Raw genomic sequence first — 24,481 nt, 5'->3', positions numbered from 1 at the left:
AATGTGTTCTTTATTTGTTGTGTGTTTGTCTGTTCCAGTACCCAACCCTCCTCTCAACGTGTCTCTCAAGATCGTCCCCCTCAACAGAAGAGGCTTGCCTGTGACTAACTGGGGCGAAAAGGCGTCCCATGACACCCGTCTGCCACGGAAGGCACGCGACGTCTCCCTGATGGAGGAACCGGTAGTAACAGAGGTGCGAGACAAAGAGGAAGATCCCAGTCCCGATGAGGCATCGCAAACAGTTACCCAGACACCTCCTGCTACCTCCGAGAGCCTAAACAGCAGCTCAGCGCCGTTCGTTAACGTCGCCAACGGCGTGTACACACCTACTGCAGAAAGCGTGCCCACTAACACCAGCGCCGTGTCAGAGGGCGAGAATTCCACTGCTTCCTATTGGCCAAGCGGACGCCCCTCCCCCACCGAAGGAGAGTATGAGTTTGTGAATGGTGTGGCTCCAGAATACGAAGACTCAAAGGAGCTTGGCTCAGCCATGGAACTCAGCCCAGTGCCCACTGACGGGTCCAACAAACCACCTTCCATTCTGCTGGAGCTTCGCTGGTTACCGCCTCCACCACCCACCACAACCGACGGCTTTAACGTCTACATCTACCGAGACGGTAAGTCAGCCATACGAGTCGTATTCAGTAAAGTGGAACTCATTAACCTGTTTTCTAGTAACAGCTTAAAACTTTTAATTAAATGTCGAAGTGCATAAAATACACTTAGAATATATGCACAGAGAACACATCTTACACTCAAGTTTCTTTTTATTTATTTATTTTTTGTGTTTTGCTGAATAACATCAAGAAGCATTGGATCACTAAGAATTTCATATTTCCCCCATTTCCTAGGTAACAAGACTGAAACGGCGACAGTGGAAGAGAACATTCACGAGTTCTTCACCGAGCTGTCGGAGCCCGGGACGTACCAGGTCCAAGTCACCACCGTCAGCTCCTCGGGAGAGTGTGAGCCCAGAGAGAGCGCATCACATCAAGGATTCACCTTCTACCTCAGTGTGTATTCTCCTCTCTCACTTACATTAACGCTGCACTGGAACATAATGTGATGTGGCATGCAATCTGTCATCATTGTGCCTGCGTGTGTGTGTTTGTGTGTGTGTGCTCCAGGTCCTACAGGCAAGTGGCTGGAGCAGCCCAAGGAGCGTCCACAGGCGGTGAGTGTGAAAATGCTGGGGAAGAATACAGCCTCCGTGTCCTGGGCTCCGTCCACACAGAGCCACAACGGCAGCCTCGTCTCAGTGGTGTCTCTAACCTGCCTGAAGCCCAGCCTGAGCCAGCGTATGGAGAACACATACTGCTCTGAGGTACATCACACTCGCACGTTACGCTCAGCTGCTTTCAGATGATCAGAGCAAGAAGGACACGGATAGGTGATTTATCATAACGTCATTCATATTCAAACTACGAGGATGGGAAAGCTCCATGCTTGAAAGAAGAGTAGCTATATACCTGTCTGATCCTTCTCTCTCTCTCTCTCTCTCTCTGTAAAGTGCAAAAGCAAATATAACTGTTAAAAGCTCTATTGTCAATACAGTAGTGCTGGTTGTGTGACCATAAGGGCAGGATGTAACCTGACAAAGGTTTACAGCTTTATTGTAGAGGTTACCCGTCCTTACGAGGTTTATATACTATCGTTTCATCTCAACCCCCTGGAACGTGGTAAGCTGTACAGATTTAAGCGTGAAAGCATGATCAACCGCAGCACAGCAATCCGCAAAACCATTCCTCAGAATCCACGATCCTCGCTTTCATTTATCGGAGTCTTTGCTTAGTCTAAACTAGCCAGGTTGCCATGTTTGAAGAAGAGGCACTGGTGAAAATGAAAACGAGTCGGCTACTTTCCCACGGTAAACAGAAACTTTTATTACAGACTGATGAAAGTGGAAACCAGGAACTATGCCAGGGTTTCTTCCTAATTACTCTCAGATTATATTTTCATTTTTGTGGTTTTTCTATACCCCTAATTTTTGTATTAGTTGGGTGAAAACTCCGCTTTCACTGCATATGGAGAGGCAGTGTTTCTCAGTGTAAAGGCAGTCTCGCTTGAGGGAAGCAGTACTACTTCTATGTTGTGTAGTAAAGAAGAAAGGATTTACATTTTACGGTTATTTGTATATCATACCTTCTCTCTGCACTCCCAACCCTTGCCATGTTGCTGTGATGTGTCTTTAAATAGCGAGTGTGTGCAGTGCAGCACATCATTTCATAATGACATGTGATTAGATTTCAGCGATAGATTTCACACTGGCGTTTTAGAGAAATAAACGTCTCCCTGACATAATAAATCGGTCTTCTCTGCCACTTTGACGCCAGCATTTTAGTGGCAGTGGAGACTTGGCTACAAATGCAAGTCTTTAATTTTTGCAAGCTTGTAGTATTTTAGTCTTTGCTCAGCATTTCCTGATGAGCCTGAATCGTCACGGCAGATTTTATTGTCAATTACAGGAAAACATCACCAGTGACATCATCACTAACCTGACGCCTGGTGCTCAGTACAGAGTGGTGGCGTATTACACCAACGGACCCCTCATCAGCCCCCCCTCCGAACCAGTCATTATTGATATCGGTACGCATCCCCTTGATTTTTTTTGACGGAGCTTATGAGAAACCTTTGAATATGTTTTGTTTAATATTAATAAAAAGTCTGATAAAATGCACTTTTTATTTTTTTTGACTGTGATTGGGTGATCTAACGGCAGAGCCGACAGGAGTGCGAGACCTGGTGGTGTACCCGCTGAGTCCCACGGCAGTCATCCTGAGCTGGCAGAGGCCTTACAACGTGGCCTTCCGCAAATACATCCTGCAGACCTTTTACTTCAACTCGGCCACGCAGACCGCCCAGTGGACCACTTACTACGAGATTGCTGCTACCGCCTCCGTCATCGCTTCTGTGGTAAGGATGATAAGTTACTCCAGTCAGTCTTTAGAGTTTCTTGTCGTTTCACTTATTTCTACTTTTTGCTTTGCCAAAAAATCAAGAGTCAAGATCACGGGCTCCCAAACCAGGGGACAGGACCATGTGGGGTTTCATGATGTGTCAATGTGTTTGACAAATCTCCTCTTTTGTTTCACGTACATACACCGATCAGGCATAACATTATGAGCAGTGACAGGTCAAATGAATAAGACTGATGATCTCCTCATCATGGCACCTGTTAGTGGGTGGGATATATTAGACAGCAAGTCTAATATAGTATATAAATTATATAAAATATTTTGTCCTCAAAGTTGATGTGTTAGAAGCAGGAAAAATGGACAAGTGTAAGGATTTGAGTGAGTTTGATGAAGGACCAAATTGTGATGGCTAGATGACTGAATCAGAGCATCTCCAAAACTGCAGCTCTTGTGGGGTGTTCCTGGTCTGCAGTGGTCAGTATCTATCAAAAGTATCCTTTAAGTCCTGTAAGTGTACTTAAAGGCCTCACAACTGGAGGACTTAAAGGATCTGCTGCTAACATCTTGGTGCCAGACACCACAGCACACCTTCAGGGATCTGTTTTGGCAGCAAAGGGAGGACCATCACAATATTAGGCAGGTGGTCATAATGTTATGCCCGATGCATTTTACAATTGAATATTAGAAATATCAAAGACGGATTTTGCGTGCTCTGTTGAACTGAAAGTCACATTTGAATGCTGCGTGTTATTTTAGGCTTTTTTACTATCCGGACACACTGCACTAACACACTAGCAATACAAATGGACTGAACTAAGTAGCATTGTGTCTCAAATCACAAAATTAATCTACATTCACACATGCAGCAATGATGGTCTCCAGTCGCTGTAACACGACTTGTTGCCATAGTAACTACATTTCGCAGTGGGTGGAGCAACTAGTGTTCTGAATCACTTTTTCTTGTGGCTAAAATGAAACGTTCTGGAGGGAGATTTGATGTTTGGGTATAAGATTCAGCAGTGTTTCTGTGCATTATATCATGTGAGATGACACAGAAGCAGTGTGTGAGCTCTACTGTCTTCACTCCCATTGGTAGTCACTGTACCGAGTCGCTCACTTTTCTCAACGTTGTCATGTTGCTGATTTGGACACGCCCACATCTAGTCACCAACGCTCGCTGTCACCAGTCTTCATTGAAAATGACTGATCTAATGCCGCTTTGTCACTGCGACTCGACGTATGTGTGAATGCAGCATTGTGTAGAAGTCTAGACCGATACTGAGCACTAACACTGGCCGCCTTTCATTGTTACAATTTTATAAACCTCTCAGAAAGACCTGTTTATTGGACCAGTGATGTGGATTTTCTAGATTAGCAAATAGTTTGAGATTTGAGATGCTGCTCATGGGAACAGTCATTGAAATAGAAATTTTCCAGAGTTTCTACAGTGTGAGCAACACTTCATCTGGATCAGGCATAACATTATGACCACCTGGCTAATATTATATTGGTTCCTCTTTTGCACTGTGTATTCTGACACCTTTCTATCAGAACCAGCATTAACTTCTTCAGCAGTTTGAGCGCGTCTGTTGGATCGGATCACACGGGCCAGCCTTCGCTCCCCACGTGCATTAATGAGCCTTGACCGCTCATGACCCTGTCGCCGGTTCACCACTGTTCCTTCCTTGGACCACTTTTGATAGATACTGACCACTGCAGACCGGGAACACCCCACAAGAGCTGCAGTTTTGGAGATGCTCTGATCCAGTCGTCTAGCCATCACATTTTGTCCCTTTGTCAAACTCGCTCAAATCCTTACACTTGTCCATTTTTCCTGCTCATAATGTTATGCCTGATTGGTGTAAGTAAAATGTTCAGCAAGTTCATTTAAACACACTGACACGCTATTATTAGTCTCTGTTAAAACTCTGTCGTCATCACTGTTGTCATGAGCAGCATCTCAAATTAAGAACTCTTTATTTATTTTCTGGAGCTTTAATATGTTTCCTATAACAACACTTCCCACTAGACTGAAGTAAGTATAATGAAACGAATATATTTCTTCGCGTTTTTAGTCAGTTATGTTAAATAATAAAATGTTCAGTAGTCCTGTATTAGAAATCTGGCGCTTCATAATGTGTCTTTGAGCATCTTTCCCCAAAACGCTTGCGAGCCGCTGATCTGGATGAAATGAAAGACATTCATCAGCTAAACAAAACTCATTCTGGAGAAACAAAGCACTTCATTAATTCAGCCGTGTTTTCTGTAACGCTGCTGTGCATTATGGATATTCTTGTAAACTCCTTCCTCTCGTCTCAAGTCATCTCTCGTGCTAATACACACATCTCAGCGTGCAATTTTCCGTCTATAATTATTATACTCATGCTTAATTGCAGGCTGCACATGCTGAATTGCTCTCATGCACATTTGGTGGTCGGAGAGCACAGAGGAGTTTATTGGCCTCGAAAAGGAATTAAAGAGCGCTGGAGTAGGAACACAGTACTACAGTTAAAACCAGGACAGGACAGAGAGCTGAACTTACAAGCTAATTAAATCAGACTGTCTGGACTTGGAGTACTGAGAACAGGTTTTTATCAGATTTACAAATGTGTGCTAGTTAACTTTGTAGGAATTCTGACCGGTTCACATGTGATAAGTTTGTGTTAATCGAGTAAACACTCTCACATCTGTCTCCTGTGAGAATCGATCATTGCACAATGTCACACACATCTGGAAATCTCCTCCTGTGGTACACCTGTTGATTCCTTACCTGTCTCTAGGGCTGGTTAAGGCTCTGGGTTGTTGATCAGGGTTCAAGCCCCAGCATCACCAAGCTCCACTGTTGGGCAGTTGTACAAGTCAGCGAAATTTCACAACTGTAAGACGTCTTGTCCACCAGAGTGTCTTCCGCCATCTTGAAATTGTTTCTTATCCAGCATCAGTGCCTGGTAGCTCCGCCCCCTTTTCCCTTTCCACTATGAGCGTTGAGAGCATGAAGTGTCCAACATTCACACTTTTTTTCCAGGTTGAATGAAGTGCATCATCCAGGGAACCATCTTCTATTTGCTATTTACTACACAGTAGAGTGGGACAGTGCAGAGATTTGGGACACACCCTTAGATCTAACTTTGCCTGCGCTTCTTCTTCATCCTTTAACAGAGAGTGACAGATCTGTTGCCTGCATGGTACTACAACTTCAGGGTGACCATGGTGACCTGGGGTGAGCCTCCACTCAGCTGCTGTGATGGATCCACTGTCAGCTTCATTACTGGTGGGTGAATACGACACGTGTGTGTGTGTAGCATCCTATACACAAGGTTAATGCATAAACATGTGATATTCAGAGAAGGTGATGCTTTTTAAAGTGTATGATTACAGAAACGGTGTGAAAATCAGGAAAACTTTTTCGACTAATTACTACAGTTAACGATGGTGGTTTTCACACTGGGCAGGTTTGTTTCAGACTCACTTTGCATTCATCTTACGTTATCACAAAGCACATGGCGAGCACAAAACAGCTTTTATTATTTTGTACTTCTTGCCACTCATGGTAAACCTGTGTTGTGGAAATTAATGATATCATAATCGGCTAAAACACACACCTGGGTTACTTTACTTCCTGAACGGGTGCAGACCCGAGTGTTACGACCCGGGTTTAGTACCGTGCTGCACTTCCATCTCCATATAAACACTGCTCTGTTTCAGACTGCCAGTGTGAAAACCTCCTTAATAGTTGGAAAGTCATTAATCTGAAATTGTACTAAAATCTTTACCGCAGCTCCTGAGGCACCCCACATCTCGTCAGTGGATTACTCCCACGGCGTACTGTATGTGCGCTGGACCTACGGCGATCTCTTCACAGATCTGTCCCACTCCAGAATGCTGCACTGGCAGGTGCTGGCTGAGGGAAAGAAAGGCTCCAGGAGACGCTTCTCTACAGACGTAAGGTTCTACAGATTCACAACTGATATCCGGAGAGCAGAGATGCGCTAGTAAAATCAAATCAAAACATATGATACGGCACTTCCTCTCAAATCAGCGACCTTGGTTTCTGTTTTATACAAACTCACTGATTAAATCGTTTTTTAAATGTCAGGATCAATAAGAGCGAGAAGTCTAATGGTTTGCGCAGTGAGTCACCGGACCTCCGACGCTTGCGTCCTGCCTTGATTTAGCACCACCATTACCGTCAATTTACCTTAAACATCCTGTGGTGCTGCCGAGCCATTAGAAGGCCAGCGGTCATTGTGCAGCGAGCTGTGAGCACTAAGTCCCACAGAGAGCATCCTTAGCCTTTCACTAGTGATGAGCCGCACTATTGATTGCATCCTTGGTGTCTTTTTGAGGTCTAATTAAAAAGGCACGGAGAGGCTCTCCTCTTGTCTTGTGCTCTCGCTGCTCTCTAGCGCTAAGCTGGATTGAATCAAATTACCCCCCACACACAGAACAAAGGGATTAATTAGATACTGCTAAATGTTTTCAGACAGAGATAGTTAGACGGAGATGTTCATCTGCCCTCTAGACTTCCTGAAGCCGGTGTGTCTCGTTCCTGCACTATCCGTGCAGTGTTAATTCTTTATTCTTCTCCTCACTTCCACTGTGTTTCTGAATAGCACAGAGGCTTATTGTTCCATTGCTTATAACCCCTATGCAGAAATGCATCATGAGTTAATAAGCATGTGCATCATGAACACTTCTTTATTTTTTTTAAATCACATCTAGTCATTCGCCAGTTTTCACCCACTGGCCATCTCTCCTCTATCACACAGCAGCTGAGGGCTAGCACATGCTTCCTCTGAGACACTTCCTCCAAGATGTTTTTGATCTGCTGCTCATTCATGAGCTCACTCTGACAGTAACGCCAATCCTCCCACCCTGACAGCATGGCCAATTTCACTGTCATGGGCGGCGAACACTTCATTTGAGCATCAGTCATTCACCTATGAGCAAATAGATGCTCTTTGTAGGTTTATATAAGTATCACTGTCACATCTGGGGCTGTGTCGAAATTTTTCCTGCTCTGTTCATTAGTACATAGGGACCACCATCAGTCCGTCACTGAATATATGCTAACGTTTGTGTTCACCTGACCATCACACTCATAAGTGTGTGTTGAACATTACAGTCCAGATTTATTCTCATTGTATCTAATTTTATAATGAGCTCCAGTCTTCTGTGAAGGTTTTCCACTAGATGTTGGAGTGTGGCTGTGGGGATTAGTGATCATTCAGCTATAAGAGTGAGATCAGACACTGATGTTGTGACGAGGGACGAGGTCTGGGGTTCAGTCGGTGTTCCAGTTCATCCTAAAGGTGTTCAGTGGGGTTGAGTCAGAGTCAGGGCTCTGTGCCGGACACTCCAGTTCTTCCACTCTAACCGTAACACACCATGTCTTCATGGAGCTCAGGGGCTTTGTGGACAGGGGCATTGTCATGCTGGAACAGGGTTCGAGTCTCTTAGTTCCAGTGAAGTGAATTATGTCAGCAGTTTGGGGAAGGAACACATGGTGTTATGGTCAGGGGTGCACATACTTTTGGCCATATAGTGTATATTCTTGTCACAGAAGTGAGTGTTGCACTGGTATGAATGTATCACATGCAGCAGCTCTGATGGACTGAGAATGATCTACTGATCCAAACTACTGATCTATCATCAGTCCTGGGCTCAAAAACAGTCTAATAGATCGGATTTAGTCTCTAACCGTACCAACAAGGCAGGTACATAGAACATAGAGAAACAGCTGCACCTGAGAGACTGATATGAGCACCACCGTGTCCGTGTCACTGCTGTGATGAGAATGATCCATCATCCAAACTGATGTCTTGTCAGTGGTGGTATGATGGTAGTCTCTGGGGTAGAGGAGAGCTGACAAATAGGACATAGCAGCAGATGGAGTACAGTACGCAAGCTGTTAGGGCACCTTTAAGGTAGATGGGCACCTTTAAACTCCAGGTACATGTTGTGTAATAAATGATGCACTGAGTGATAGCTCACTGTGAGTTTTTCTTCTTTACACAAGATTCTATATTCAAGTAAATGCATAAACCATCAACAAAACTCATTCAGTCATTGAGTGTAATACACACAAGTCCATTAAACTGTCTCTCTGACCCTGTTAGTGCTTTCAGTTCCGCTTGTTCTTCTCTCCACAGGTGACACGCAACGTAATGAAGGCTGCACTCACGCTCCCTCCTGGTGACATCTACAACCTGACCGTCACGGCTTGTACAGAACGCAGCCGCAACACCTCCATACCCCACATCCTCAAACTGGGTGGGCTTTTGACCTTTCAACCTGTTGACTACTCTCTCTCTCTCTCTCTGTTTTTCACATCAGTACCTTAGGCACTAATAAGAAGAATCTAACCTGCAACCGTGTGTTTTCCTGTGCACCAAAAAAATAGTCAGAATGTGCCTTTGTGCTATAATGTCTTTTACATTTCATCATATTTGTTTGAATTCTTTCTCCTTTAATATATCTCTCCGTTACAGATCCAGCACCTCCTAAGTCCCTGTACGCCATCAACGCTACACACTCCGCCGTCACCTTGCTCTGGACCGAGGAGGGAGTAGTGGACTTCTACCAGGTCAGCTGCAGGCAACTCGGACCCATCACACAACTCAAGGTAGGAAGTCATTACATGCTAGCGAGATGTATTTCAGCTATATACACTGCTGTAGGGAGGATGTATTTCTGTAGCCAACCAGGCAGGGATCATCACTCTGGTTTCTTCGACAAAAGAAGCCAATGAGACTTTTCCAATGGCTTTTGGATTATTGTGAAACTCTTTGACCAACACAAGCTTATGATTCTTACACGATTTGTTCATCACGCTAATCTTCACAAATGAGCACTTTTATGAATTTTGAAACTCAAATACAACACAAAACTTGGTCGGCTATAAAGTAACCACACCAAGGTCACATGACTAAGCTTCAACTCTATTTAAAATCCTGTTCCCTGATAAGGATCCACTGCTCTTAAATAAATGAAAAGTTAAAAAAAACCCCATTCAGAACACACTTTGACTTCTGGATGAAGTCATTTCCAGGACTCGTTGCTGCAGCACTCTGTTATACCCGAGCTGCTTTCCTTACCGTGTTAATTAATCAGGTACTGAACACTTACAGTATCATTAATCTGACTGTGGGACGGTGGCAGCCAGTGTGCTTATTAGCATAGAGAGCATGGTGTTGTGATTCGCAGGCACACAAAGCTAGCAGAAACTTCCATTCACTTCCATTGTGTACATGTGTTCTACAGCGACACACAATGACTTTCAAGGCGAGAATAATGAGACACGTGTTCCCATGGCTACGATCGGTCCCGCTCAACCCATCCACTTGAACTCATTCACAGTGAATTTCCCAAAATGGTGAAGATGACTGAGCTGACAGTAATGAAAATGAAGCGTGAGAAAATGAGATCTCAGTTTACGTTAAGTGCGGCGTGATTGTAGGAACCTGAAGCGCTGTACGCCGGTCCTCCAGAGCACTCTGTGAGTTTACTAGAGAAATGTATGAAAGTATTTAATCCCTGTATTGAGTCTTGTGAGAATGACTCTACAGCAGTGGCAGGCGTATTGCCTTGGCAGTGCACTCAGATGACTCTTGTGCCCACACGTCCTAATCAGCACAGAGCCATCTGCTTGAGACATTACCCTGTCTCTCACCGAGCCGGGGGCGAATCCTGTTACAGATGATGAACGGCCACGCTTGTCAGCTTTACCTCTCGGGATCTAGAGGTTTTGGGTTTTTTGGGTTTTAGCAATTGAATATATTATATTGCTAATTAAAATCTTTACATTGTATAACTTTACATTTTATGAGTATGTGGTCACCCAGGCTGGGGATGTCGGGGTTAATGGTCTTGTTAATGGTGTTGTTCACAGACTGCCGAGCCCCAGACTGCCCACTCCCATGTGTTAACTGTGAACAACCTGCAGGCCTCCACCTCCTACAACTGCAGTGTCATCAGTTACAGCTACAGCACACCCAGCGAGCCCGCCTACATTACCATCAGCACCCTGGGTAACTCCTCCTTCTCCTCCACACCCCCTTCCTCCTTCTCATCTTCCTCTTCCTCATTCTCTTCCTCCTCCTCCTCCTTCTTCTCCTCTTTCCCCTATTCTCCATCTCCTTTTTTTCTCCTCCACCTCCTCTTCCTACTTCTCTTCCTCCTTCTTCTATTTTCCCTAATCGGCCTCTTATCCTCCTCCTTCTCCTCCTCCTTTGCTTCCTACTTCTTCTTATTTTCTTCCTCCTCCTCTTCCCATCTTCTCTTTTCCCTCCTTTTCTCCTTCTCTTACTTCTTTTCCTACTCCTTCCTTTCTCTCTCCTCCCTCTCCTCCTTTTCTCTATCCTCCTCCTTCTTCTCTCACTCTTGCTTCTCCTCCTCCTTTTTCTCCTCTCCTTCCTCCTCCTTTTTCTTCTTTTTCCTTCTTCTCCTTTTCCCCGTCTTCCTTCTTCTTCTCTTCTTCCTCCTTCTTCTCCTCCTTCTACTCATCCTTCTACTCCTTCATTTTGTCCTTCTCATCTTTCCTTTCCTTTTCTCCTCTTCTTCCTCCTTCTTCTCTTCCTTCTTCTCGCCTTTCTACTCCTTTTGCTTCTCATTGTAATCCTTCTCCCCTCCTTCTTCTTCTCCTCTTCCTCCACCTTTTCCACCTCCTTCTTCTTTTCTTCCTCCCACCTCTCCTCCGTTTCTCCTTCTCCAGTTTTTTCCTCCTCCTTTTTCTTCCTTCTCCTCTTTCTCATTCTCCTTGTCCTTCACAGATCTCACTCATAAGTCATCAAGAAATAACGTCACCCTAGTGATAGCTGAAACTTGACAGTAACTGTGAGATGTGTTTGTGTGCAGCTCATGAGATGAACCCCAGCATAGCTGCTATCTCAGCTCTGGCGGTGCTCAGTGTGCTGCTCATCAGCCTGCTTGTGCTCTTTCTACTGGTGCTACGCAAAAAGCACATGCAGATGACCAGGTAAGATCTCCACGACACCGCACTACTCCCACTACAGCGTTACTGTATAATTACAGCGCAGCTCTTTCACACTCTTCACAGCTCTCCACACCCGAGATCTCGAGAAGAATGGATTTGATTTAATTACACGGCAGGACAGGATTGCCTGCTCTAGACTATTGTTGGAATATAACATTATGATAACCGCTGGGAGCAAAAACATAGAGGCTACTATACGTTTATTCATTATGTTCTAGTTTTATGCTCAAGCGGTGCTATAAAGTGGGAAGGGACACGGGCGCCTTTGTGAAATCGTGTTTAGTTAGTAACAAGCTAGCTAATATTACTGGTCATGAGTTTATAAAGGAATTAGAGGAGACCTTCCTGAAGTAGGAAGCCAGAGTAAAGAGTGATGTGAATAGTCTGTTCCATCACCTTATCACAAGCAAAATGGCGGCTCATCAGAATCTCTACTGAGTGCTGCTGCTGACGCTAGAACATAATCCTGTACTTCTGGGAATTATGCTGCCTTTATGTGCTATCAGTATGATCCTACTTCCCCTGCTGAGGTGGTCATTACAAGAACATATGTAAGGAGTCAGTTTTACTGCATAAGGAGTCAGTTTCATTGTATAAAGGGTCAGTTTCATTGTATAAAGGGTCAGTTTCATTGTATAACGAGTCAGTTTCACTGTGTAAAGAGTCAGTTTTATTGTGTAAAGAGTCAGTTTTATTGTGTAAAGAGTCAGTTTCACTGCGTAAAGAGTCAGTTTCACTGTGTAAAGAGTCAGTTTCATTGTATAACGAGTCAGTTTCACTGTGTACAGAGTCAGTTTCACTGCGTAAAGAGTCAGTTTCTCTGCGTAAAGAGTCAGTTTTATTGTGTAAAGAGTCAGTTTTATTGTGTAAAGAGTCAGTTGTATTGTGTAAAGAGTCAGTTTTATTGTGTAAGGAGTCAGTTTTATTGTATAAAGAGTCAGTTTTATTGTATAAAGAGGCAGTTGTATTGTATAAAGAGTCAGTTGTATTGTATAAAGAGTCAGTTGTATTGTATAAAGAGTCAGTTTTATTGTATAAAGAGTCAGTTGTATTGTATAAAGAGTCAGTTTTATTGTATAAAGAGTCAGTTGTATTGTATAAAGAGTCAGTTGTATTGTATAAAGAGTCAGTTTTATTGTATAAACAGTCAGTTTTATTGTATAAAGAGGCAGTTGTATTGTGTAAAGAGTCAGTTTTATTGTATAAAGAGTCAGTTGTATTGTGTAAAGAGTCAGTTGTATTGTGTAAAGAGTCAGTTTTATTGTATAAAGAGTCAGTTTTATTGTATAAAGAGTCAGTTGTATTGTGTAAAGAGTCAGTTTTATTGTATAAAGAGTCAGTTTTATTGTATAAAGAGTCAGTTGTATTGTGTAAAGAGTCAGTTTTATTGTATAAAGAGTCAGTTTTATTGTATAAAGAGTCAGTTGTATTGTGTAAAGAGTCAGTTGTATTGTATAAAGAGTCAGTTGTATTGTATAAAGAGTCAGTTTTATTGTATAAAGAGTCTGTTTTATTGTATAAAGAGTCAGTTGTATTGTGTAAAGAGTCAGTTTTATTGTGTAAAGAGTCAGTTGTATTGTATAAAGAGTCAGTTGTATTGTGTAAAGAGTCAGTTTTATTGTGTAAAGAGTCAGTTGTATTGTATAAAGAGTCAGTTGTATTGTGTAAAGAGTCAGTTTTATTGTGTAAAGAGTCAGTTTTATTGTATAAAGAGTCAGTTGTATTGTATAAAGAGTCAGTTGTATTGTATAAAGAGTCAGTTGTATTGTATAAAGAGTCTGTTTTATTGTATAAAGAGTCAGTTTTATTGTGTAAAGAGTCAGTTTTATTGTGTAAAGAGTCAGTTTTATTGTATAAAGAGTCAGTTTTATTGTATAAAGAGTCAGTTTTATTGTGTAAAGAGTCAGTTTTATTGTGTAAAGAGTCAGTTTTATTGTATAAAGAGTCAGTTGTATTGTATAAAGAGTCAGTTGTATTGTATAAAGAGTCAGTTTTATTGTGTAAAGAGTCAGTTTTATTGTATAAAGAGTCAGTTGTATTGTATAAAGAGTCAGTTGTATTGTGTAAAGAGTCAGTTTTATTGTATAAAGAGTCAGTTTTATTGTGTAAAGAGTCAGTTTTATTGTGTAAAGAGTCAGTTTTATTGTATAAAGAGTCAGTTGTATTGTATAAAGAGTCAGTTGTATTGTGTAAAGAGTCAGTTTTATTGTGTAAAGAGTCAGTAGTTTCAGGTCTAATTAGCACACTTGTTTTTGTGGGTGTTTGTGTAGTGTAACTGTGGTATTAATAAGCTAGTATTCATCACATATTCAGTACATCAGTCTGCTGTGTTTAAAAATGATTCACAGTGAATGGTTAGGGCCATCTGTGTGTGTGACGCTGTATTATTATATTTCAGGGAATGCGGGGCAGAAACCTTTGTCAACTTCGCCTCTTTTGAGCGTGACGGAAAACTTCCTTACAACTGGTAGGAGTTCTGAAGTATTTTCTAAAGTCTGCAGTAAAGTTCACAATGTCAGGCAGCTAGAAACAAAAGACGTCAGTAACCACTAGCCACACACACACACACACACACACACACACAGCAACAACACGTACATGATGTAGCGGATTCTAGTCTGATACTTAACATTAAATGTGTGTAGATTTATTTATAGCATCACACAAGACACTCAGAGTCACTCTTAAAATATCCTCACCCATTAGAGCTCTCTGGCAGTGAAAGAGCTTTAACAGCTAAGAGCTACAATATATTTATAATCACAGAGCAGCTGAACTTTACAATCTGATTGGTCAGAAGGTGAGCATTAGCTTTGTATAATAGCACCACTCTGACTGGCGTTTCAGCAGCTTTTTCTGGAGGGAGAGAGAGAGAGAGATGATGCAGGTGAGAGAATGAGTGTTTATAGCTGCTATAATGTAAGTGATAACAGGAAGTAACTCATCCCTCAGATGTTCTACATCATTATATTAAACCATTAAAACACAAATGTGTGGTTCATGAATAAATGAAACAGTGTAATCGTCAGTAGTTCACTGAGGTATAAGTGGAAAAGTGCACTCCAGACCAGGAAGTTACACAAATACATAATACAGTAATCCCCCGTTTATAAACGAAAGTCTGTGATACACGGACCCCACCCCCAAATGCTTTTATTTTATTGGTTAAGCCGTAACCCTCCCACACTCTTTAAACACACACAGAAAACATTTGCAAGCATATAGCCAGATGGATTTTGGGTAAATTCGTAGAAATATCACATTAATAGTTTGTACTGTATGTATGTATGTATGTATGTATGTATGTATGTATGTATGTTCCTTGCCAGAAGCCTTAGAAGGTGCAGAGCATCTGGGCAACAAAATAGGGCTTGCAGAAAAAACATAAAAATATAGCGTACAAAGAAGAAAATGAAAGTGACACGCGAAAAACTGGGATGCTGGAGAATTCTGCTTCCCTTTCCCCAACTGCACACATAGCCAGCAGCCAATCACAACCGTGATTAAACGAATGGGGCGTTCCGATTGGCCAGACTCCTTCCTCCAGCTGTACTGTATTTTGATTTTCAGCATCCCCGCACCACGCTTTCCTAAACAACTCTACGTGTTCTTAATAACATTTTACTTCATTTTCAATTAATGTTTATATTTTGTAATTATTAATTATATTTCTATCAGTAAATTTCCTTATTTAAACATAAAAACAATTGACTATAAGGTTTGCGGATACCGCGATATACCGGGAAAATCCGAGAAAAAATGAGTTGTGTTCCAAATAAAAATCAGTGATATACCGGGACCATGATATATGAACCGCGATATAGCAGGGGATTATTGTATACTGTGTGTCGAGTATTTTCAGACACCCAGGGCAGTATTGAACTCTACACAAAAATAGAAACCCACTGAAAATCACACAGTCACACTTTCTACAATCTGCTAACTGCTAAATCATAATCTACAAACAGGTCGGGATTAGCAACCATATGGGTTTATGCTTCTTTTTTTTTACACACACACACACACACACACACACACAAGATGCTTAATTACTTGTCAAATAAAGTGTCCTCCAGAATTATTGGCACCCTTATGAATACATAAAAAGAATAACACATGTAATAAGAAGTCATGTTTTGAGCTCAAACATACAGAGACATTGAAAGTTCATGTAAAACCTATACTCTGACAAAAGGGTCTTATTTTCTTTAAAAAAACACTGGTTTCAAAATTATTGGTACCCCTAAGATTGATAGCGTGTAGCGAGAAAACCAGCGCTGAGGCTCCTGTAATGTCTAACAGGATGTAGAAGGAACTCAATACACCGCTCCATGCAGAGCTTATTAAACTCCTTCATTATCTGATATTCTTTTAGGTTCTTTTTTTGCACATGGATATGAATTCAGATCACAGCTTTTCAGAATGGTTCTAATCTATAGACTCTAGACTAGAGATTCTCTTGAACCTTCTCTATAATGATCTGGAAGCATGTGTAGATCATCATCTTGCTGAAAGAATCTGAACCTCCTGGCAGAAGCAACCATGTTTAGGGCTTAAATATCATGATATCAAGATTCAGAAGAGTCTTTTAGGAAGGTCTTCTGGTCTAAACTGCAGGTTTAAACCTGATATTTGGGCTCATGCTTTACTTCTGTTCTCTTTAAGCTGTGTGCTCATGGGTTCAGTTCCTGACCAACTTTCCAACTGTTTCAGACTTTTTGTTCCAGCCCTGACTGTGTTTAACAGTATTTTTAACTGCAGATATTTTTATATTTATTATATATGTGTGTATATCTGTGCAGGTCCAAAACCGTCACTGTTTCTCATATTGAAGGGTTATTTCTGGTTTATTTTTTCCCCATGGTAATGGAAAACAGAAGATTCATCAACTTTATATTTATATATCAGGGAAACAGAGCATGGTTAAAGACAGAAACATAATTCCTGTGTTCAGAAAGCACATAGAAGAATAAATAAAGCACGCTTCTCAATTTATGTATTTGGGGTGCCAATAATTTTGGCACATATATTTTTTAGAGAGAAATTAGCATTATTTTAAAAATTGTGATCCCCCTTTTTTATTTTTACTTTATTTATTTATTTTTTTATAGCATTAGTTCTAGAGGACACTGTGTGTGTGTGGGTGTGTGGGTGTGTTTAATGACCAGATCTGTGTGTGTAACACACTGTATATGTCTTGGAGAGGAAGGGTTCGATTATTAATATTATACATTTGAAACTATTTCAGATCTGCTTTTCAGGGCGTGTTCATTTGCGTGTGCGGTTTCTGAAGTCACTTTCAGTGTTTTTGCAAGAGGGAACAGACAAAACCTGTAGTAAATCATGGTGTTAGGCTCGTTCGCACTTGTTATTAACACACGTACTGAGTGATCTGGTCATAAGTGGACAGTGATAATTCTATTCAGAGCTACTCAGGGACACATGTTCAATTCAATTCCATTTATATAGCGCTTCTAACAGTAAATACTGTCACTAAGCAGTTATACACTGGTCAGGCATAACATTATGACCACTGAGAGGTGAAGTGAATAAGACTGATGATCTCCTCATCATGGCACCTGTTAGTGGGTGGGATATATTAGGCAGCAAGTGAACATTTTGTCCTCAAAGTTGATGTGTTAGAAGCAGGAAAAATGGACAAGTGTAAGGATTTGAGCGAGTTTGATGAAGGGCCAAATTGTGATGGCTAGACCACTGGATCAGAGCATCTCCAAAACTGCAGCTCTTGTGGGGTGTTCCCGGTCTGCAGTGGTCAGTATCTATCAAAAGTGGTCCAAGGAAGGAACAGTGGTGAACCGGCGACAGGGACATGGGCGGCCAAGACTCATTGATGCACGTGGGGAGCGAAGGCTGGTCCGTGTGATCCGATCCAACAGACGAGCTACTGTTGCTCAAATTGCTGAAGAAGTTAATGCTGGTTCTGATAGAAAGGTGTCAGAATACACAGTGCATGAGGGGTCAGAGCTGTTTTAACAGCAAAAGGGAGACCGACACAACACAATATTAGGCAGGTGGTCATAATGTTATGTCTGATCGGTGTAAGGACATTCAGGATACACATTCTAAATTCTGAATTCATATTTATCCCTAATGAGTAAGTCAGAGATGTGTCAGAGGTGAAGAAAACTCCCTGAGATGTTATGAGGAAGAAAAACCCTGAGAGGAACCAGATTCGAAAGTAAACCCATCCTCATCTGGGTCATTACTCGAGCCTGAAACTACATAAAGATTATGAGATTCTCTATCACTAGGTTGACAGATAAAGACGATGCTTGTGGCTGGAGCTGCTTCTTGTAGTTTGGTTAGCAGACCATGTGTAAAGTGTGTGAAGCAGCACGTACAGGTACAGGAGACGGGATTCAGAGAATATTCCTGTCTGAAAACACACACACAGCGAAAGGCTGATGTAATAAATGCGCTTTTACTCCAGCGGAGCTTTGAAATCCGATCACAAGTGGTTACATGAGACGCTTCAGGATTCCAGGAATAAAGGGATTTCCTCTTGTGATCGGATCACTCCAGACAGATGTTAATACCGGGTGTGAACCTCAGTTAAAGAGTTAAAGGAATCTCAAAACTAATGTACGGTCCCAAAATATCCAGGTACATAACAAAAGCAGAATTCAACAGACTGATACAAGTTAGATAGTGAAAATAACTCTAATCAGTAGGCGTGTCCCAAATCACATACTTCACTGTGTAGTACACGTGGTGTGAGTCTTGTGTTCACACTGAACTACAGGGAGAAGTGCACTTCAACAACCGGGATGGTGCACTGAGTCAACTGAAAACACAAAGTGTGAACACAGCTTTCCTAACCTAGCTGAAGAGGGGCGGGGCTACCAGGTGCTGATGCTGGGTCAGAAAAGATTTCAAGATGGCCAACAACACAAGCTAGCAGCGTCACATTACACATCATTCACCAGTGACTAGGAAACAGCTCATACTTCCGGCTCCTCAGTGTTCCATTCAAGACAATACTACTCATCTGACATTAATACACTGTATGTTAGAATACATAGTGCATAGTGTAAGTGTGTAGTATGTCATTTGGGACACAGCTGCTGCATCTCTTTTTAATATTGTTTCCAGAGTTTTCTGTTGAAATCAACAACAAATGAATGTGGGAGAGGGGGGAAAAGACACACACACACACACACAGATGGTGTAAGAGAGTGTGTTCCATGCCATACACTTGAGATTAATATAACAGCTTAAAGACAGTCAGTTAAGGCAGATTTTGGCCAATCATCTCATTTAAAAAAAAAACAAAAACAACAACAACCTCCAAACACTTCCATTGCCATTGTAATGAAATGTGTCTTGTACAATATTTCTGTAAATGTCTTTAATTTGTCTGCTGCTCTAGTGATCATTAATGTTCTTGTCTTAAGCGTGAGGTACAGCAGGGTGGCCCCAGCATAGCCCACTGTCTCTGTGGTACATCTAAAACCCTTTTCCCATGACACTATGACGTTATATAGAGAGCTATCCTACTCTCGAGCTGACGCACAGAAAGAAAGATTTGTCTGCAGATCTGTTTTGCCAAATGAACGTTAAAACTCTAAAGTCTGCTGTCATGCATCATTTGATCACACGCCCATAAATGCAATCGATAAGCTAATGACACTGTGGACTGCATGAGGCATTAATTAACCCTGTATGAAGCACTAATTAAGTACGTCTCAGTCATCACTGTCTGTCACTATTACTAATGAAGCACCATGTTTTGTCCCCAACTTTTTGCCCTTTTGGTGTTTGTCTGTGTTTTTTTCTTTCTTTCTTTCTTTTTTATTATTTTATTATTTGAACCCCTTCAGGCGAAGGAGCCTCTTTGCCTTCCTTACTCTTCTGCCATCCTGCCTTTGGACTGACTATCTTTTGGCTTTTTATATTAATCCATGGTAAGTAAAGCCCTGACAGCCAGACGCTGCATCATGGAGGCATGTGTGAAATGGTGCACGGCCTGAGCTCCACGACCATAGACACAGCTACAGCACTCTCACTCTCTCTCTCATTCACTCACTCAGTCACTCACACACTCACTCACTCACTCATCTTAGAGTGAGAACAGTCATTCCTTTAACCATCCTTAGCCTTTATGTTCTGTTCTGGTGAAGGTTTTCGAAATCTTTCTATATAAACTATATGGCTAAAAGGTTTGTGCACCCCTGACCATCACACCCACATGTGCTCGTTAAACGTCTCATACCAGATCTGTTATTATAATGAGCTCCACTCTCCTGTGAAGGTTTTCCACCAGATGTTGGAGCGTGGCTGTGGGGATTAGTGATCATTCAGTGAGATCAGACACTGATGTTGTAAGAGTGAGGAGGTCTGGGGTTCAGTCGGTGTCCCAGTTCATCCCAAAGGTGTTCAGTGGGGTTGAGTCAAAGTCAGGGACACTCCAGTTCTTCCACGCCAACCATGTCTTGATGGAGCTCAGGGGCTTTGTCCATGCTGGAACAGGGTTTATTTCCAGTGAAGAGAAATTGTAATGTTACAGCATATAAAGACTATTCTGGACAATTTTGTGCTTTCAACTCTGTGGAAAGAAGGACCACATATGCGTGTGATGCTCAGGGGTGCACATACTTTTGGCCCTATAGTGTAAATGAACATTTTATCGTTCACTCACATCTTTTTGTGGCTGTTTGCAGTTTGTTCCTCTCCAGAGACATACATAATAATAATGATAATAATAATAATGATAATAATAATATAATACCAAAGCAGTATTAATTATCACTGCAATTCAGCCAACACACGTTGCTAAGCAGTGAACAGAACATGAAGGTTAAAGTTCAGACAGAGATTCACATTGCTGAGCTTCACGCTCTGTCTATGGTTGCGTCCCAGAGCGTAAAGCCTTGAGAATACTCCCACCATAGCGATATGAGTAGTGGCATGGGTCTAACCAAACCTAGCATGAAACTAACCATAGCACCATTTTATGAGCCGAGGTTACATGATGTCAAATCTCTGGATGACTAAACCATACTAGCAGCAGATAGATAGTCGTGGTAGCTGTAGGATTATGATTATTATTATTATTATTATTATTAATAATAATAATTTTGGTTTGTTTTGCATGTGTTTGTATTCTGGGTATAATCTGTATGTACAGAAGATGAATGAAGTGTATGGAAATAAGTATTTATTGCCTCAGCTTGATGGAGGAATGCATGCTTCCTGAGAAATCCTGACTTTAACACGTCTGTAGAAGGAATTGCCTGGGATGATGATGATGATGATGGTGGTGGGACTGATGTATGAAAGTTTTTTTTGGAATCAATGAAGCAAGGCACACTTAAAGACCTTTTTGTACCTGTAGGAGCAAGACTGCTCTAAAGAAAAGGAAGCTAACAAGGTAACACTAACTCTTTGTGCTGTTTGTCTGTGTGTGTGTGCTGTTTGTCTTTGTGTGTGTGTGTGTGTTTTCTGCTTGAAATTTAAGCCAGCTTAACCCAAGCCACCTAACACTCCATATTCCGAGTGCTTCAGTTCACAAGAACTCCTTTTGTGTGCAAGACAATGCATGGCGTAGTTAGGAAAACTCTATTTATTAAAGTAGTTATTAATTATTAATATGAATCAACCCTCATTCTGATTTTTGACACAGAAGGGATTCGTGTAATGACTGCTGTTGTTTTCAGATTCCCCAGTTCTGTTTCTGAGGGAGTTTAAGTGGTTAAAGAGGAAGTGGGGATGAGGAGAGTGTGTAGGGTGAAAGGTGATTGTTCTTGGTCTGTGTGCAGCCCCGTGCAGCTGGATGACTTTGAGGCCTACATCAAGGACATGAGCAAAGACTCTGCCTATAAGTTCTCCCTGCAGTTCGAAGTAAGGAAACAAATTGCCTTTAAATGTGTTTGTTTGTTTGTTTGTTTGTTTGTTGGAAATATGACATTTGTTATCCTTATTTGGATTGGATTGGCTTCTGCTATAATGTGTCTTATCTGTAATTATCTCTAAAACTCACATTTAGACAGCAATAAAATCATCACAAGAGCAGAAAGAGAAGAGGGGGAGGGGTGGAGAAGAGGGGCCGGAGGTAGTGAAGCGGGGTAAGAGTAGAGAAGAGGGGCAGGAGTAGTGAAGAGGGGCAGGGGTAGAGAAGAGGGGCCGGGGGTAGAGAAGAGGGGCCGGGGGTAGAGAAGAGGGGGAGGGGTGGAGAAGAGGGGCTGGGATAGAGAAGAGGGGCAGGGGTAGAGAAGAGAAGAGGGGCTTTGGTAGAGAAGAGGGGCAGGGGTAGAGAAGAGAGGCTGGGGTAGAGAAGAAGGGCAAGGATAGAGAAGAAGGGCTGGAATAGAGAAGAGGGGCAGGAGTGGAGAAGAGGGGCAGGGATAGAGAAGAAGGGCTGGAATAGAGAAGAGGGGCAGGAGTGGAGAAGAGGGGCAGGGATAGAGAAGAAGGGCTGGAATAGAGAAGAGGGGCAGGAGTAGTGAAGAGGGGCAGGGGTAGAGAAGAGGGGCCGGGGGTAGAGAAGAGGGGCTGGGATAGAGAAGAGGGGCAGGGGTAGAGAAGAGCGGCTTTGGTAGAGAAGAGGGGCAGGGGTAGAGAAGAGAGGCTGGGGTAGAGAAGAAGGGCAAGGATAGAGAAGAAGGGCTGGAATAGAGAAGAGGGGCAGGAGTGGAGAAGAGGGGCAGGGATAGAGAAGAGGGGCAGGAGTGGAGAAGAGGGGCAGGGATAGAGAAGAAGGGCTGGAATAGAGAAGAGGGGCAGGAGTAGAGAAAAGAGGCAGGAAAAGTAGTGAAGAAGGGGCAGGAGTAGTGAAGAGGGAAAGAGATAGTGAAGAGGGGCAGGAGTAGAGAGGGGGCAGGGGTAGTGAAGAGGGAAAGGGATAGTGAAGAGGGGCAGGAGTAGTGAAGAGGGGCAGGGGTAGAGAAGAGGGGCTGGGATAGAGAAGAGGGGCAGGGATAGAGAAGGGGGCAGGGGTAGAGAAGAGGGGCCGGAGGTAGTGAAGAGGGGTAAGAGTAGAGAAGAGGGGCAGGAGTAGTGAAGAGGGGCAGGGATAGAGAAGAGGGGCGTTGGTAGAGAAGAGGGGCAGGGGTAGAGAAGAGAGGTTGGGGTAGAGAAGAAGGGCTGGAATAGAGAAGAGGGGCAGGAGTGGAGAAGAGGGGCAGGGATGGAGAAGAGGGGCAGGGGTGGAAAAGAGGGGCTGGGATAGAGAAGAAGGGCTGGAGTAGTGAAGAGGGGCAGGGGTAGAGAAGAGGGGCAGGAGTAGTGAGGAAGGAAAGGGATAGTGAAGAGGGGCAGGAGTAGTGAAAAGGGAAAGGGATAGTGAAGAGGGGCAGGAGTAGTGAAGAGGGAAAGGGATAGTGAAGAGGGGCAGGAGTAGTGAAGAAGGAAAGGGATAGTGAAGAGGGGCAGGAGTAGTGAAGAGGGAAAGGGATAGTGAAGAGGGGCAGGAGTAGTGAAGAGGGAAAGGGATAGTGAAGAGGGGCAGGAGTAGAAAAGAGGGGCAGGGGTAGAGACGAGGGGCAGGGGTAGAGGGGTAAATGTTGGCCCTTCTTTTATGACTCCAGTAGCAATCTAAAAACGCAATAAAAGAATAATCTTAGAGCACAGTGGAAACATCTGTTTTTCATCTGGTGACGGTGGAAGTGTTTAATATCTGGAGCAGAGCTGATGATGTGTGTGCTACTAGAATAAATACAGCAGCTAAACATGTTTCTCTCCGAAGCCAGGCAACATTTATAAAGAAAATCACAGACTGTAATGATGTGCAGACTATAATGCAGTCACTTCCAGGTTCCTCTAACCAGATCTGGGCTCTGTTTGTTATTCTCTTCTGATTGCATTGTATTATTATAGGAGCTGAAGAGTGTTGGGTTGGATCTTTCCCATGATGCTGCGGATCTGCCGGTAAACAGACCCAAGAACCGCTATACCAACATCTTACCCTGTAAGTGTTCATCTATCACCTCTAGACACACACACACACACAGCAGACAGGTGGTGAGTAACAGCTGTCACTATTCTCATCGGTATTGTCTGTATTGTTTATTGTTCACGGTAATTTTGCATAACGAAATGCGTTTCTCATTCAGACGACTTCAGCCGCGTGAAGCTGATCTCTATGCACAATGACGAAGGCGCCGACTACATCAACGCCAACTACATTCCAGTGAGTACTTACACCGCACGGGATAGTGAAGAGGGGGCAAATAAAAGTACTCCAGTTATATGATCAGAAGTGTGCACTATGTTTAGAAACCTGTTATTCAGTTTGAAACGATTCCTCACTGTGGCTCCATGATAACAGGGATACAAGTCACCCCGTGAGTACATCGCCACACAGGGGCCTCTCCCGGAGACGCGCAACGATTTCTGGAAGATGGTGATGCAGCAAAACTCGCGCGTCATCGTCATGCTAACTCAGTGCAACGAGCGCCGCAGGGTCAGTCATTTACACCTGTTAGAAAATCTACAACGTGTTTAATCTACAACGATGCTGAAATTTCACTTCATATTTTTCCATTGTGCAGTAAAACAGACAAACAAATAAACAATAAATAAATAAATATAGAAACGATCAGTTATTATCATA

At 42.7% G+C, this 24,481-nt stretch overlaps 1 protein-coding gene across 4 annotated transcripts in view; it reads left to right on the top strand.

Moving 5' to 3' along the window:
- ptpro (protein tyrosine phosphatase receptor type O) overlaps positions 1 to 24,481 on the top strand; it is a 67,669-nt gene that overhangs the window by 31,931 nt on the left and 11,257 nt on the right. For 2 of the 4 annotated variants that reach the window (XM_058417704.1, XM_058417703.1), the window contains exons 5-22: positions 39 to 617; positions 852 to 1,013; positions 1,128 to 1,324; positions 2,466 to 2,586; positions 2,720 to 2,913; positions 6,075 to 6,186; positions 6,694 to 6,857; positions 9,068 to 9,188; positions 9,407 to 9,540; positions 10,807 to 10,945; positions 11,772 to 11,892; positions 14,309 to 14,377; positions 19,752 to 19,835; positions 21,266 to 21,301; positions 21,690 to 21,771; positions 23,746 to 23,836; positions 23,982 to 24,058; positions 24,197 to 24,331. In XM_058417704.1, the coding sequence (XP_058273687.1) occupies positions 39 to 617; positions 852 to 1,013; positions 1,128 to 1,324; positions 2,466 to 2,586; positions 2,720 to 2,913; positions 6,075 to 6,186; positions 6,694 to 6,857; positions 9,068 to 9,188; positions 9,407 to 9,540; positions 10,807 to 10,945; positions 11,772 to 11,892; positions 14,309 to 14,377; positions 19,752 to 19,835; positions 21,266 to 21,301; positions 21,690 to 21,771; positions 23,746 to 23,836; positions 23,982 to 24,058; positions 24,197 to 24,331 (2,618 nt within the window). The remainder of the gene's footprint in view (positions 1 to 38; positions 618 to 851; positions 1,014 to 1,127; positions 1,325 to 2,465; positions 2,587 to 2,719; positions 2,914 to 6,074; positions 6,187 to 6,693; positions 6,858 to 9,067; positions 9,189 to 9,406; positions 9,541 to 10,806; positions 10,946 to 11,771; positions 11,893 to 14,308; positions 14,378 to 19,751; positions 19,836 to 21,265; positions 21,302 to 21,689; positions 21,772 to 23,745; positions 23,837 to 23,981; positions 24,059 to 24,196; positions 24,332 to 24,481) is intronic. The other 2 variants (XM_058417705.1, XM_058417706.1) reach the window with 2 other exon arrangements.

The sequence above is a fragment of the Hemibagrus wyckioides genome, linkage group LG19 (genome assembly GCF_019097595.1).
Source record: "Hemibagrus wyckioides isolate EC202008001 linkage group LG19, SWU_Hwy_1.0, whole genome shotgun sequence".
Lineage (NCBI taxonomy): Eukaryota > Metazoa > Chordata > Actinopteri > Siluriformes > Bagridae > Hemibagrus > Hemibagrus wyckioides.
The sequence above is the reverse complement of the archived record's forward strand: the minus strand, read 5'-3'. Positions and strand labels throughout refer to the sequence as shown.